The sequence below is a fragment of the Rhinatrema bivittatum genome, chromosome 8, assembly GCF_901001135.1.
Source record: "Rhinatrema bivittatum chromosome 8, aRhiBiv1.1, whole genome shotgun sequence".
In the NCBI taxonomy this organism is placed as follows: Eukaryota; Metazoa; Chordata; class Amphibia; order Gymnophiona; family Rhinatrematidae; genus Rhinatrema; species Rhinatrema bivittatum.
Genome location: NC_042622.1, coordinates 47586041 through 47599896, shown reverse-complemented (window position 1 = coordinate 47599896; position 13856 = coordinate 47586041). Strand labels below are relative to the sequence as shown.

Genomic DNA, 13856 nt, shown 5'->3' with positions numbered 1-13856 from the left:
CCCACTCCTGTGGGTAAAAGTATATGCACTGTTGATTTCCTGCATGTACTTTCACCTGGGGAAAGGGTGGATTTAATTGACAGTTTACCCAGGTAAATGGCTTTTGGAAATTGCCCTGTAAATCATCATTGCTTGCATTGCATGCGATGGAAAATGGGAGACGCATTTCTGCGAGTTAGCTCTGGATAGTATATAATGCCAGTTGTGGTGATCTAAGAACCATGGTGAGCTTGGTAAAGTGGTATTTCTAGGCAGACTGGGTAGTAATCTATAGGGATGTGCATTTGTGGTTTGTTTGTTTGTGTTTGGGTTTTTTTAGGCCATTCGTTTCGACCCGTGCACATGTATCTCACGATTGGAATGTACGCGCGCAAGTGGGCGCCTTCCCGCACGTGCGCATACCCTTGATTTTGCGCATGCCCCTTACGATCGTGAGATATGTGCACACGGACGAACCAAATGGCCCGAGGAATGCACCTCCCTAGTAATCCAAGGATATCTGTGCATGCAAAAAGTAAGACTGTTTTGTTGTCTTGATTGCATCATTTCCCTCCTTTTTAAACCCTCTTCTGCCCCCCAACAAATATTTCTTGTCTTTGCTCAACAAATATTAGATGGAAAAATGAGCACAAGAATGTTTTTAAACATCAGTTACCTCCTCCTCCTCCTCCCTAATCTAATTCTGCCAGCCAAAAACATTCCAGGCACCTTGAAATTCTGCACATGCTTTGCCTGTGACTCACACAGAACAGAAAGTCTCTGCTGGTTTATTCCAGATGTATAGAAAATGCCTCTGTCGCTGTCTCTCTCTCTCTCTCTCCTCCTGTTTCCCCTGCTCTCTTTCACTTCTTTGGTGCTTTCTCTTCCAATGCTGGTGTAAAAGAAACACCAGAAGGAGTGTGTGGGGAAGCTGTTGCTCTTTTTGAAACTGGTTGTTGGAGAAAAAAAAACGTAATTAAAAAGAATGCAAGTCCGTTGCTGATGCTGAGATCATGGCATCTTACGTGAGCATAAAACACAGATGTTGCCTCACCGGATTATTTTCCTTATCTAAAATGAAACCACAAAAATGCTAAAATTAAAATACGTTATACTAAATGGGAAGGGGTTAGCTAACAGTTTCAAAAGCAGTGAACCCAGCTCAGAAAAAGAGGGGGGAATGTGAATTGAAAACCTCTTCAGGCCGTACGTAAAACGGGCGCTCACGATTGAGCTCCCTCTCCTGGGCACGTGATGCATTGTTTAAAGGAGGGGTCGTGCTAAGGATAAATTGTGCATCCATGGCATTGAGCGCCGGTTAGGGAAACGGCCGTTCAATTAATGGGCATCCATTTCCCTAAACTGACCGCTGGCATAATTTATTTTTTTTTCATGTTCATCCTATAGTACCTCCTACTTAGAACTGGGATGATACAAAGTCGGAGGAACCACAGAAAAGCATTTGTTGGGCTTTTTTTCTTACATGGCTCGGAGTGCCGTGTTAAAACGTTCACATTTGGTGCAGGGTGATTTTTTCCATTGGGGTAATATCTAATAGCCTCATCTACATGCGTTTACATGTGATGAGCGCTATTAGGTACATGCTGGTTTGGACTCACTAATCCCTTTATTACATTGGGTGTTAGCCTAGTGCATCCAAAGCACGCCCAAGAGCTCGTTAGCCTGTGCGCTAGGCTCAGCACACAGTATAGCATCGGCTGGCTTGAGTGCTGTTGGTACCCAAAGCTGCTGCACGTTCTTTGCAAGGCCTTGTGCTGAGAGGCTAGTATGTCTAAGCCACATGTTCTGCCTCAGCCTGGAGCAGTGGTATTCACTCTCGGCTCTCAAGGGCTGCCAACAGGTCAGGTTTTCAGGATATCCCTAACGAATATGTATGAGGGAGTATTTGCATACAATGGGGCAGGCACATGCAAATCTAGCTCATGCATATTCATTAGGGAAATCCTGCCCGGTTGGCGGCCCTCGAGAGATGGGAGTAAATACTAGGGATGTGAATCGTTTTTGAACGATTTAAAATTATCGTCAGATAATTTTAAAATCATTCTAAATCATTAGAGTGCATGATACAATACAAATGCCCCCGATTTATCATCAGGGGCATTTGTATTGTATCGTTAAATAGGGCACGGGAATTATTTGGGGGAGGGCGGGAAAATCGGCACACCAAAACAACCCCTAAACCCACCCCGACCCTTTAAAACCAATTCCTTACCCTCCCCCACCCTCCCGAACCCCCCCAAAATGTTAAGTTACCTGGTGGTCCAGTGGGTGTGTCCCCGGCGCGATCTCCCCCTCTCGGGCCATCGGCGCCATTTTGGCTGCCACTAATTAAAATGGCGCCGATGGCCCGATTAAAAAAAAACAAAACAAAAAAACAAAAAACAACCCACCCGACCCTTTAAATCGACCCACCCTCCCGACCCTTTTTTTTTAGGGAGGCCCGTGCCGCTAAAAAAAACAACCGACCCGACCCTTTAAATCGACCCCCCCCAAAACCTTTTAAAATTACCTGGTGGTCCAGGGGGGCCTCGGGGAGAGATCCAGGGGGGCCTCAGGGAGAGGAGAGATCCAGGGGGGCCTCGGGAAGAGATTTCCCGTTCCCAGGCATCAGCTGTTCTAAAAAAAAAAAAAATGGCACCGATGCCCCTTTGCCCTTACCATGTGACAGGGTATCCGTGCCATTGGCTGGCCCCTGTCACATGGTAGGAGCACTGGATGGCCGGCGCCATCTTTAAAGATGGCACCGGCCATCTTTACTCATCAGCCCCTATTATAGAGTATAGTATAATAGGGGCATGTGGCAGGGGCCGGCCAATGGCACGGATACCCTGTCACATGGTAAGGGCAAAGGGGCATCGGCGCCATTTTTTTTTTTTTAGAACAGCTGATGCCTGGGAACGGGAAATCTCTTCCCGAGGCCTCCCTGGATCTCTCCTCTCCCCGAGGCCCCCCTGGATCTCTCCCCGAGGCCCCCCGGACCACCAGGTAATTTTAAAAGGTTTTGGGGGTGTCGATTTAAAGGGTCGGGTGGGTTGTTTTTTTTAGCGGCGCGGGCCTCCCTAAAAAAAAAATTAGCGATGTGAATTGGAATCGGAAACGATTCCAATTCACATATCTTAACGATCAGATTTCCCCCCCCCCCCCCCAGCCGAATCTGATCGTTAAGACGATCTGGCACACGATTCAGATCTCTAGTAAATACCACTGGTCTAGAGAGACCATATGCTTCTCCCTGGTCCGTGATCTTGCCATTCCTAACAGTGCCTCCCGGTGAGAGAGAGACTGAAGGAGCCACCCTAGCACACCTAACCCCATCTAACAACTTGCTTCAGTTGCCTCTCTTTATAGGCAGTGGTTAGCATCAGTTTTAGAGAACATAGTTTGCGGTGGTGTAGAAATCGATAAATCTCCATAGAAATATAGGACAACTTTGCCAGAATGTCCACTAGACTTTTGTTCTTAAGTAACTTTCCATGGCTTTAATCTTGCTTTTTTTTTTTGTTTGTTTTGGTGGGTAATGTTGCCAGCTCTATATTTATCCAAACCATTCAAATCCCACTATTAATGCTCACAGGCATTGATGCTATTCACAAAAAAAGGATAATCACACTGGGCTTGCTAATAGAGTTTTAAAAAAAACGCGCGCACAGTTCCCGGTTCATGCACATGGACGCAGTTATTTTATAATGTGTGCTTTGGCGCGTGCATGTTATAAAATATGGGTCCTGCGTGCACATGCACGTCGGATTTTCATGTCTGCGCACACATGTATGAGCGGGTGGCCTGCTGTGTGTTGCGGGGGGGGGGGAGGGTTAGAAAAATACACACGGCGACACAGTCGGGACTCCCCCAGTTGCCTCCCAGTCCGCTCCAGTTAAGGAGCGAACTGGGAGGGAACTTTCCTATCCCTAACCCCAACCTTCCCCATTATTTTCTTTTTATACTTACTGCTCCTTGGGAGCAGACGTAAACTCCGCACGCCGGCTGGCTGGCAGCGCATGCTTCCCCAGGTCAGCGGCTAATGGCGCTGTGCAGGGCCCGGCACTTCTGCGTGTAACGGGGGTTACGCGCGCGGCCGAGAATGTTCTAAAATGCACACAGTGTGCGCAGGGCCCGGCCACACGGGTAACCCCCCCGTTTTTACGCACACGGCCCTTTTAAAATTGGGCCTTAAGTTTCTGTATTTTTCAAAACCTGCAAAGAAACCCTATATATAATTTAAATAAAAACCTGTCCAGTCTTTTTTTTTTTTTTAAATTATATATTTTGTTTTGCAAGTAAAATAATTTAAATAATGCTTGTCCCCAGTTTTTTTAAATTCATCCTTGACACAGGATCATGTTTCAAATCAAGAATTCTACTTCCAGGGATCATTCATTTCATATTGTTGATTAATCCTTTGTAGTATGTCTTGACTGCTAAGTCTGTGTGGTTCTATGCCATCCCATTTTTCTCTATTGCTCTTGTGATCCATCCACCACTTTCTCCCTATTTCATTTTCTCTTCTGGTTTCATCTTGGGCTGTTGCAAACCAGTCAGAAGAGCTCCACGATTCCTCGGGCAGGTGGCGGGGTCAGGGACAGGAGAAAGTTCAGGACGATACATTTTTTTGTATTTTTTATTTATTTATTTAAAGATTTTTTATATACCGGGGCACGTTAAAAACATCACCTCGGTTCACAATGTAACGTAACATAGCAACCAGCTTTACAATAATTTAATGTAATGCAAACAGTAAGAAAACTAAGTCAACTTGAGACAGGTGGTTACATAATTAACTCTTAAGGAGAGTGGATGAAAGAGTTTTTAACTATTAACAAGGTGACAGGATGTAAGGGATGAGTGAGAGGTGGAGGGATAGTGGAGGGGGTGAGGGGTGGGAGGAGGGGGAACAGGAGGGGGACAGGAGGAGATGGTTGTTCAGTTCGATGGAGGCGTGTCAGTCGGGGGGGGGGGGGGGCGTGAGGATCGGGAATGTATCTTTGTGAGTAAACGGTTAGTTGGGGTATGCTAGTTTGAAGAGCCAGGTTTTAAGATTCTGTTTGAATTTTTTATGGCAAGGTTCCTGGCGTAGGTGGGGTGGCATTTTGTTCCAGTGTAGAGTGGCAATAACACAAAACTGCATAGAACAGCATCAGGCTCAGTTTGCCGGAGTAAATTCTTGAGCTTCCATTCATGGCACGGGGTAGTCATGGCAGGAAACACGTTGATGCTCATTCTCATATGGCGGCACCTGGACAATGGCAACTAACTGTCCTCATTACGGAGTGTTTTTATTGTAGCATGGTGGATCTGAGACTATTGAGAGTAACATGAAGTCATAACACCAAGATTTTTTTTTTTTTTTTAAACAGGTAATGAGTTGGATCTCACATTTGACTCTTTGGTTCTATTTTTCTTCCCCATTTTCCTATTTTTCTTGTACAGTCCCATGTCAGAAGCAGAAATAAATTGCCTAGGACTGCAGCCTTGCACAGCTCGGCACGGCCCAGGGAGGATTAAGGTTGCGATCCCCTTTTTAGTTCAGATTTGCCATAACCTGAGCAGTGACGGGGGAGGGGGGGGAGTTGGGAGTACACGAGTTCACAGGAAGACACGGCGGCATCATCAGCAGAGCCTGAACCTGCCACTGACCTTGTCTGCATCGGCCGACTCTGAGAGCAGTAGTAATCTGATAAAAGGCCGGTGGAGGGCCTGGGCTTATGTAACAGGAGTCTGTAGAGCCATTCTTCCTGCAGGTGTTAAGGGTCCTCTTTTGTTTTCGTTCACAGGGAAGGAGACTGGTGGTTGGCACGCTCCCTCACATCTGGAAAAACTGGCTACATTCCCAGTAACTACGTCGCACCTTCCGATTCCATCCAGGCTGAGGAGTAAATTACATCTTTTCTTATGCAGACTCGTGTAGAGAGAATTTAAAATTCTTCTTAATTATCTGGCAGCCTTCTAGTCACCCATGGGATCTTTTTGGGGGCAGTATAAGATAAATGTAAACATTAAGTCCATGGGCCTTTCTCCTGTTGAACGAATGGTTTTATCAAAAACACCAACATTTTTTGGTTGCTATTTTTCTTCCCTTTTTGTTTTAAACTCTTACGCCAGAGCATTTAAGAACTCATAAGTCTGTAGTTTGTACTGGAATGATAATCCCACAGCCCCTTGCATGCAGCAGGCTGGGTGTTAATTCATCCTCTTGCTCCCTCCATGGCTGGATGATGATGGTTTCATTGCATCCGCCGTGCGTGAGCAGGCTCATTCTCAGAAACATTGTGTCTCATTGGCGAGAGTTGAAATGTTTGAGCTTTTCTGTTTGTTTTCACCCAGGAGTCCTAGACTAATTATGCAACGTACGTTTCATTGGCTGCAGCCTGGCTTACAAAAGCACCATTTCAAATATGGGGAGAGGAGATGGGTTTGCGTTTCCAGGTGGTGATTGGCCATTCGTTTTTCAGGTGGTACTTTGGAAAGATTACACGTCGGGAGTCCGAGAGGTTACTGCTGAGTCAGGAGAACCCACGAGGGACCTTCTTGGTCAGGGAGAGTGAAACCACCAAAGGTAAGGAAGTTTGGCTGTGATGTGAAGAGATTAGCTCTCTTCTATATCTTAACTGGTTTTGATTTCTCATCTCCCTCCAACAGTAGAAAAAGGGAGGCTATCTTTGTATCTCTAAAATCCAGATGAGTCCATTTGCATAACTGTCTCAACTGTGTGTGTTCTCTGCATGCCTTCCTTCCAGGGACCCTTCTCTCTCACACTGGGCAAAGGGAGTTCCCAGGACTCGAGATACTAAAGTTTTTATTTCATAGCTCCAATTTTCAGGACTGCCTCTGTTAGTAAGACCTTTAGTTGTTCCCTTAGCTGTGAGTTCCCAGATTTTCCCTTGCCAGCTCTTTGGAGAGATGCTGCCGTGGCCCGTGCAGTACCTGGCCGCTGTCCTTCATTTCGCAGTGCTGTGTAGTGCTTTGCCCCTTGCTATATCCCTCTAGTTAAGATGACGACTCTGTTCAATTGGCTCCGTTCCTGGAGCAATGAGATAAGGGCTAGGCAGGATTTAAACTCCTGGTGTAAGCCATAAATCCCAGTGCGTCCTCTCAGAAAAGAGACTGCGTAAACTGGGTCACTGAGCTGGGAATAGCTGGGTAACCCATGGCAACGGACTATTCATTCTCTCCTCCAGTGCCAGGGGGCTCTTGCATTTGTGAGCTCTTCAATGGGGATGTTGGTGGGAAGAGAAGGGCGGGGGGTGGGGAGGGAGAGTGGGCTGTGCAGACAGCAACAGACCTGCATAGCCTAGAGCTTGTGGCTCTTTCAAATGCAACCTTTTAATTCAGGCATGTCCCTTTGCATGGCAGGGTTAGGTTTAAGAGAGCGCAAACTGTACAGATGGCCATGACTGGGTATTCCTACAAATTGTCTTAACCATATCTGCTGTACGGAGCTGATGGTCCTGTATAAGGAGGTCTCGGATTCTGTTACTTAAGGAACTGCTGCATGCCAAAGGAATAAATAATGGTATAAAAGGGAAGAACACTTAACTGTGGCTATTAAGTTGCTCTGAGGTACTTCAGCTAACACATTCAGGGTTTGAAGGCTTTTTCACAAGTTACTACCATGCATCCAGATAATTCATAACAATGTCTTGAAAGATTCAGCTGCAAATCAGTTTATAAAGGCTAATGAACAAGAGCATGTTCAAATGCTAATGATCAAGGTTCATGGTCAAAGGGATTTGTCTGCCTAAGTTGGGACTTAGCTGAACAAACCCTGGGGTTTTAAAATTTCCATGACTCTGCACACCTCCAAGATAGCCGGCTAAAAAGTTAGCTAGATAAAAATAATCCAGACAAGTTGGAGACATTTCAGAGCAGAGCAAACTTTTCTCGTTAACTGTAGTTGTAATGGAGAGCAGTCCTAAAGTTAGCCCAATAAGTTTATCCAATATATTCAGTGGAGTACTTAATCTGCACCATTCTGATGGATATCCTGGACAAGCAATTCAGCTAACTTTGGCCAGATAACATTTTGCCGTTCTCCCCACTACTGAATATCAAACCCAACCATGACAAAATCCACTTGAAGAGCCATGTTTCAGCTTTCTGCTTCTTTTCACCCTTATTCTATCCAAATCAAAAGAAAATAGCAAGACTGTGGCTTAGAGTCAGGGCTAGCTCTGCCTGGGATTGACAGTTATCTATGCCAGCGGAGCCTGGAGCTGCTATGCATCTTTTAAAATATCTTTTGTATTCAGCTGATTTTATAAGTTCTTCTTGTACATCATGTGGTTATGCAATAATAACTTAAAAAAAGCATATCACTGAATTTGTTGAAAGGGACGCTTCAGCAAGGAGTATTTCTAGCTCTTTTCTATGCTGTGGTGATATAAAAATGTTAACAGTAAAACTGAGGTCAATGCACAGGTACATTCTAAAACAGAGGGCACTTAACACTGATTGATTCTCTTGTCTCTTGTATTGAGCATGAGAACTGTTCAAACCTCACAGCAGAATTAACAAGCCTGCTAATTAATCTGTTAGAGGCTTTAGCCTGTGAACCCAAAGTCATGGATTTGTCTTCAGTTCCTTAATAGGACCTGGGTTTTATTCCCTGTTCTGACAGCTAGACTACTGATCCTGCTTAATTTGTAAGCACGGAAAAATCTCATAGCGTTGTCACAAAGGAGTCAGGCCAGGAGTCCTTCACAGCCCAGCTAAACTCCACCTTCCTAATGCCACACTGCACTGTGCTGACCATGCAGGATTAATAAGCCATACATTCTTTCTCTGCATTCCCTCCCCTCTTTCCTCTCTCCACAGGTGCCTACTGCCTTTCAGTCTCTGACTTCGACAACACGAAGGGGCTCAATGTGAAACACTACAAAATTCGGAAGCTGGACAGCGGCGGCTTTTACATCACCTCTCGCACACAGTTCAACAGCCTGCAGCAGCTTGTGGCCTATTATTCCAGTAGGCTGGGTCTCATTGTTTTTTCTCTTGCGCAGATATTCCTTGCATTGGCTGCCCTTGTCTCTCTCTGCACGCACGAAGCAATAAAAATAGGTCGGGGGGTGGGGGAGGCCAATGTATATATAAAACATTTACACTTTGATGCCTAACAGCAGTTTTGCATTTAGATACAGCAGTGAGAAAACATCTTGGCGATCCTTAAACTCAAGCTACATAGGTGAAGATTTAAAATGGAGCAGGCCAGCAGGGAGGCAGATAAGGAGGAAAAGGAATGTTACTGGAGAGTTGAAAAGTAATTTAAAAGACCTCCCTGCATTGCAGAGAGTGCATGGGGATTCTCGGGCTAAATTCATGAGCAGTGGAGTCTGTGATTGTATACTCCATTGACCTGAGAAGGAGATTTACAGGGTCTCAGAAGTGGGTGGAGAGAGGGGAGGAATGAATTAGACCAGCTGTACCACACAGAGAAAAGCTGACAATAGTTAGTAAAAGAATTTAGAAACGACTTCAGCTCAGATACTGTGTGTTGAAACCCATTTTTATGTCTCATGTGCTGTCAGATTCACATGTTGCCTTCTCCTCTTCCTCATCCAGAGCATGCTGATGGTTTGTGCCACCGGCTAACAAGCGTTTGTCCTACATCCAAACCTCAAACACAAGGACTGGCCAAGGACGCCTGGGAAATCCCCCGCGAATCTTTGCGTCTGGAAGTTAAACTAGGGCAGGGTTGCTTTGGAGAAGTATGGATGGGTAAGAGACACAATCTGGCACCTCATAGAAAGTGCTCCAGCCATAGAACTGGATAGCCCGCTTTCAGTAGGAAGGAGGCAGGTGAATTTTTGACGTGGATGAAGGATATTCAAATGAGGAATGTAAAAGTCCCTCTGTTGATGATATTATGTAAATGTAAGACTGTCAGGCTCCCTACCTGTTCTGTGGCTTTCAGCTCATATATGCACAGTTTACTAATTAATTGCATTTTTAAATATGTACTCCCAAAGCACAGCAAAACAACAAAATCCCAAATGAAGACAAACTATGCATGTACATCAATTTGGAATGCTTTTCAGTTTTGATCGCATTGAAAATGGCTTTGCTGTTATCAGTAGGTTAGGTTCCAGTGGTGGGGGTGGAAGGGAAATAGAACCAAAAGGTTACTAAGAGCCAAGAGTAACAGATAAGTATGAGAAAAAAAAAAAGTGCGGAACTTGCTGGGCAGACTGGATGGGCCGTTTGGTCTTCTTCTGCCATCATTTCTATGTTTCTATGTAACTGTCCACCTTCTCCACAATTGTAGGCTGATCTGGCCATGGGCAGGGCAGGTATCTTATCTTGCCTGGGGACAGACTGATTTCAGTGACCCATTTGTGCTTTACAAGCTTAGTTGAATAATGCAATAGGAAGGCCTACTGTGAATTTTTTTTTTGCTTTGAATTGGTTTTTGTTGCATGCTGCTGTTTAGTTTTCTAATGGAAGCAGATCCCGAGCTTTATGATTTATTACATGTGTGATAACCATAGTGGCAGTATTCAGCCTCCATGCGGTGCTGTGAAATCCACAAGTACTTTATAGCCATGGTCTGAAAATGCAATCTATGTGCACGGTCTTCCACCCCAACCTAAACACACCCTTGGGAGAATTATCCACTAATGCAGCTAAAAGTACACGCCCTGTGGGAACCTGCATCCGCTTTTAGCCAGGTTCAGACAGCCCTTTTACCCAGAACTGACAAGAGGCAGGTGGGTAAGAGGGGTGAAAATCTTCAGAGGGATGGCTGTGTTAAGTCTGGGTAGGAAAAATGACAAGAAGCGGGTGGCACCTTTATAGACTGACCAATTTATTGAAGCATGAGCTTTCCAGGACAGAGTCCACTTCATCAATGAATTGGTCAGTCTATAAGGTGCCCACCCACCACTTGTCATTTTTGCTACCCCAGGCTAAGACGACCACCCCTCTGAAGATTTTCACCCCTTTTCCCCAGGTTAATGGTTTTTGAAAAGTGCGACAAAAGTGGGGTTTTAAGCAGTAAACTGAACAGATGTGACTGGAGAGTCGTGGAACAGTTGTACAGAGGCAGACTGAAAATTTCATTTAGACACACACAGCTGGATTTGATGATCGAGGGGAAAAACAAAATGTGCCAGAAGTCTGTAATTCAGTTGGCGCAGTTGTGAAACGGCTCACCTTTTTGCCCAGAGCTTTAATTTCCTGCAAATGCTGGCAATGGATAATATGGCCTAGAAAAAAAAATGATGCAAGCAGAGACTTGTGCAAAAAGCACTGTAGGACCTGCAGCAGATTCTTAAATTTCACCCTCAGCAGAGCTTTTTTGATATTCATTCTTGTTTATTTACCTCTTTCAGAAATGCTAAGAAATTTGGAGCCTTGGGCCAAAGAGCTGTGATTTCAGAAGTGCTCTAGCACTTGTTTTGGGCAATCTTGAACTCTGGCCCAGTGTGTAAAACGTCAAACTTTTAGGGCTTGATTTTCAGATGGATTAAAGGTGCCTAAAAACTTGTCAAGTGACATATTTGGAAATCACTTGGCGCCCCGTGCATGTAAAAGTATTTCCGTATGTTGGTTTCGCTCGTACTTTTACAGGTACTGAGGAGAGCTGTTCTGAGAGGCAGAGTAGGGAGGAGTTGGGATTTATTTTTTTAATTGTAAAATGTATGTGCATGAGTTACCATGCACAGGTTACACCTTGCTTGGAGCAGGCATAAGGTTGTGCTTGTTAATGCGTGTGTATACTCGGCGAATTACCCAAGTATTTTCAAAGCAAACTTAATGTGTGATAATGCCTGGTAAAGTCTTTTCCGCTATGCGAGCTGTCTGAAAGTTTACAGGAAGTACTTGTGAAAAGTTTGGCTGATATTGAGTAACTTGACTTATGACCCTCCATAACTTTCATGTCCTTTCTGTCTTACACGATTTATTTTCTGTACGTCATGGCAGACCCAAACCTGTTATGATGCACTTTGAGCTCTCTTGTTGGAAAAGCACTGTATAAATAAACGATGACCAGTCCAGAAATGCATTTTTCACGGCTCTCAATTGTTGGTGCAGGGCATGAGGAAAAGGGGAAGACCAGAGACCTGCAGCCATTATCTTGGTTTCTAGTAAAGTTAACCGAAACCATCATTACCCCTCCCTCCCTCTACCCTAAAAAAAAAGGGGCTATGTTAGAAAAAATGTCCCTGGTTGGTCTTTAGCTTACTTTTGGATCTGACTCTTCCCCTTGAACTTTTGAGTAATGCCGCTGTGACTGTAAATTTGATTCAGCTGTGATTGCAAATGACTTAAGACCAATGTCCTGTAAGTGCTGATTTAAAATTTGTTAGGTGGAATAACGAGGCTGCTGATTGGGAAGGAGTCCTACAACCAAATCGTCCTGATTTCTGAAGGAGCTGCATTGGTTGCCAATTGAAAGGAAAGTGACTTATGTCATGATGAGCCAAGCAGGACTCAAAGTCTTCTCAGCAGGCCCTGTTATGTGCTCCGGGGAGCCAAGTTTACTGTCACCAGGCATAGGATATTTAGGGTTTTGTACCCAGCTTATAGAATCGGATTCTTCCTAGAAACCAAACTGGAGTCCAATTACTTTTCTTTCAGGAGATTAATTAAAACGTGACTGTTTAGCCAAGTATTCACAGACACTTTGGAGGTAATTTTCAAAAGATTTTACATGCATAAGTGGGCTTTTGAAAATTGCTACAATATATGCTACTTTTATGTAGGTAACTCCTTTGAAAATTCACTCCACTGAGGAACAGTTTGCTTTTTGCAAACCATACGAAGTGTTTGGAAAGGGCCTATTTTTATTTGATGGGTATTGCAGTTGTATGTACAAGATTTTTTTTTTATTTTATTGCATTTATTGCTTCATATTCTATTTTTAATGTCATTTTTAGTGTATCCTACTTTATAATTGCATGTCATTAAAGTAAGGAATGCCTGCCTGTAGCAAATTTCAATTTTCTTGTAAAGGGGAGGCACTGATGCTTTTAAATGTAATTTCTTGTGGTATGCTAAGGCAAATTTCACGCCACATCTCTAAAAGGCCCGATTTCATGGTTTTTGCAGATTCAGTATCAGAGGCCCAGCCTTGACTGAGCCCCTCTAAACCAGTGCTTCTCAAGCCAGTCCTTAGAACACACTCGGGCAGTTGGATTTTCAGGATATCCACAATAAATATGCCGGGCATTTGCCTGCATCGTCTCCATTATAGGCAGATTTATCTCTTGGATATTCCTTGTGGATATCCTGAAAACCAGACTAGCTGGGTGTGTCTCAAGCACTGGGTTGGAAACTGCTGTTCTAAACCTTGCTGAAGGATATTCAGTACTGGTGGAGATCCGGAAATACGAGATTAATTGCAATTAAACTGGGGACATCTGGGCTCTTCCATTTGATTGCTAGCAGTACTGATGGGGCTATTTCTCTGCTGCAGGGACGTGGAATGGAACTACTAGGGTGGCTATTAAGACCCTGAAGCCTGGGACCATGTCTCCTGAGGCCTTTCTGCAGGAGGCTCAAGTCATGAAGAAACTACGTCATGAGAAGCTGGTCCAGCTGTACGCAGTGGTGTCGGAGGAACCCATCTACATTGTCACTGAGTATATGAGTAAAGGTGAGCAGACAAGAAGCATTTGTACAAAAAAAAAGTTCCGCATGAAAACCGTAATAGCAGAATTTCTGCCATCAGCAGAGGTTTGTCTTGAATTGATGCTCTCTTTGCAAAGTGCATTTCGGGTTGTTTTATTTGTGTTACAGGCAGCTTGCTGGATTTCCTGAAAGGAGAGATGGGGAAGTATCTGCGGTTGCCCCAGCTGGTAGACATGTCGGCACAGGTAAGTCTGGTTTACTGCAGCCTTTTTGTTTTGAGAGCCATCTCA

The 13856-nt window shown here is 44.5% G+C and overlaps 1 protein-coding gene across 4 annotated transcripts in view; it reads left to right on the top strand.

Moving 5' to 3' along the window:
- Positions 1-13856, top strand: part of SRC (SRC proto-oncogene, non-receptor tyrosine kinase) — a 122601-nt gene that overhangs the window by 90160 nt on the left and 18585 nt on the right. For all 4 annotated transcript variants that reach the window (XM_029611581.1, XM_029611579.1, XM_029611580.1 and 1 more), the window contains 6 exons: positions 5772-5870; positions 6450-6553; positions 8812-8961; positions 9556-9711; positions 13412-13591; positions 13735-13811. In XM_029611581.1, the coding sequence (XP_029467441.1) occupies positions 5772-5870; positions 6450-6553; positions 8812-8961; positions 9556-9711; positions 13412-13591; positions 13735-13811 (766 nt within the window). The remainder of the gene's footprint in view (positions 1-5771; positions 5871-6449; positions 6554-8811; positions 8962-9555; positions 9712-13411; positions 13592-13734; positions 13812-13856) is intronic.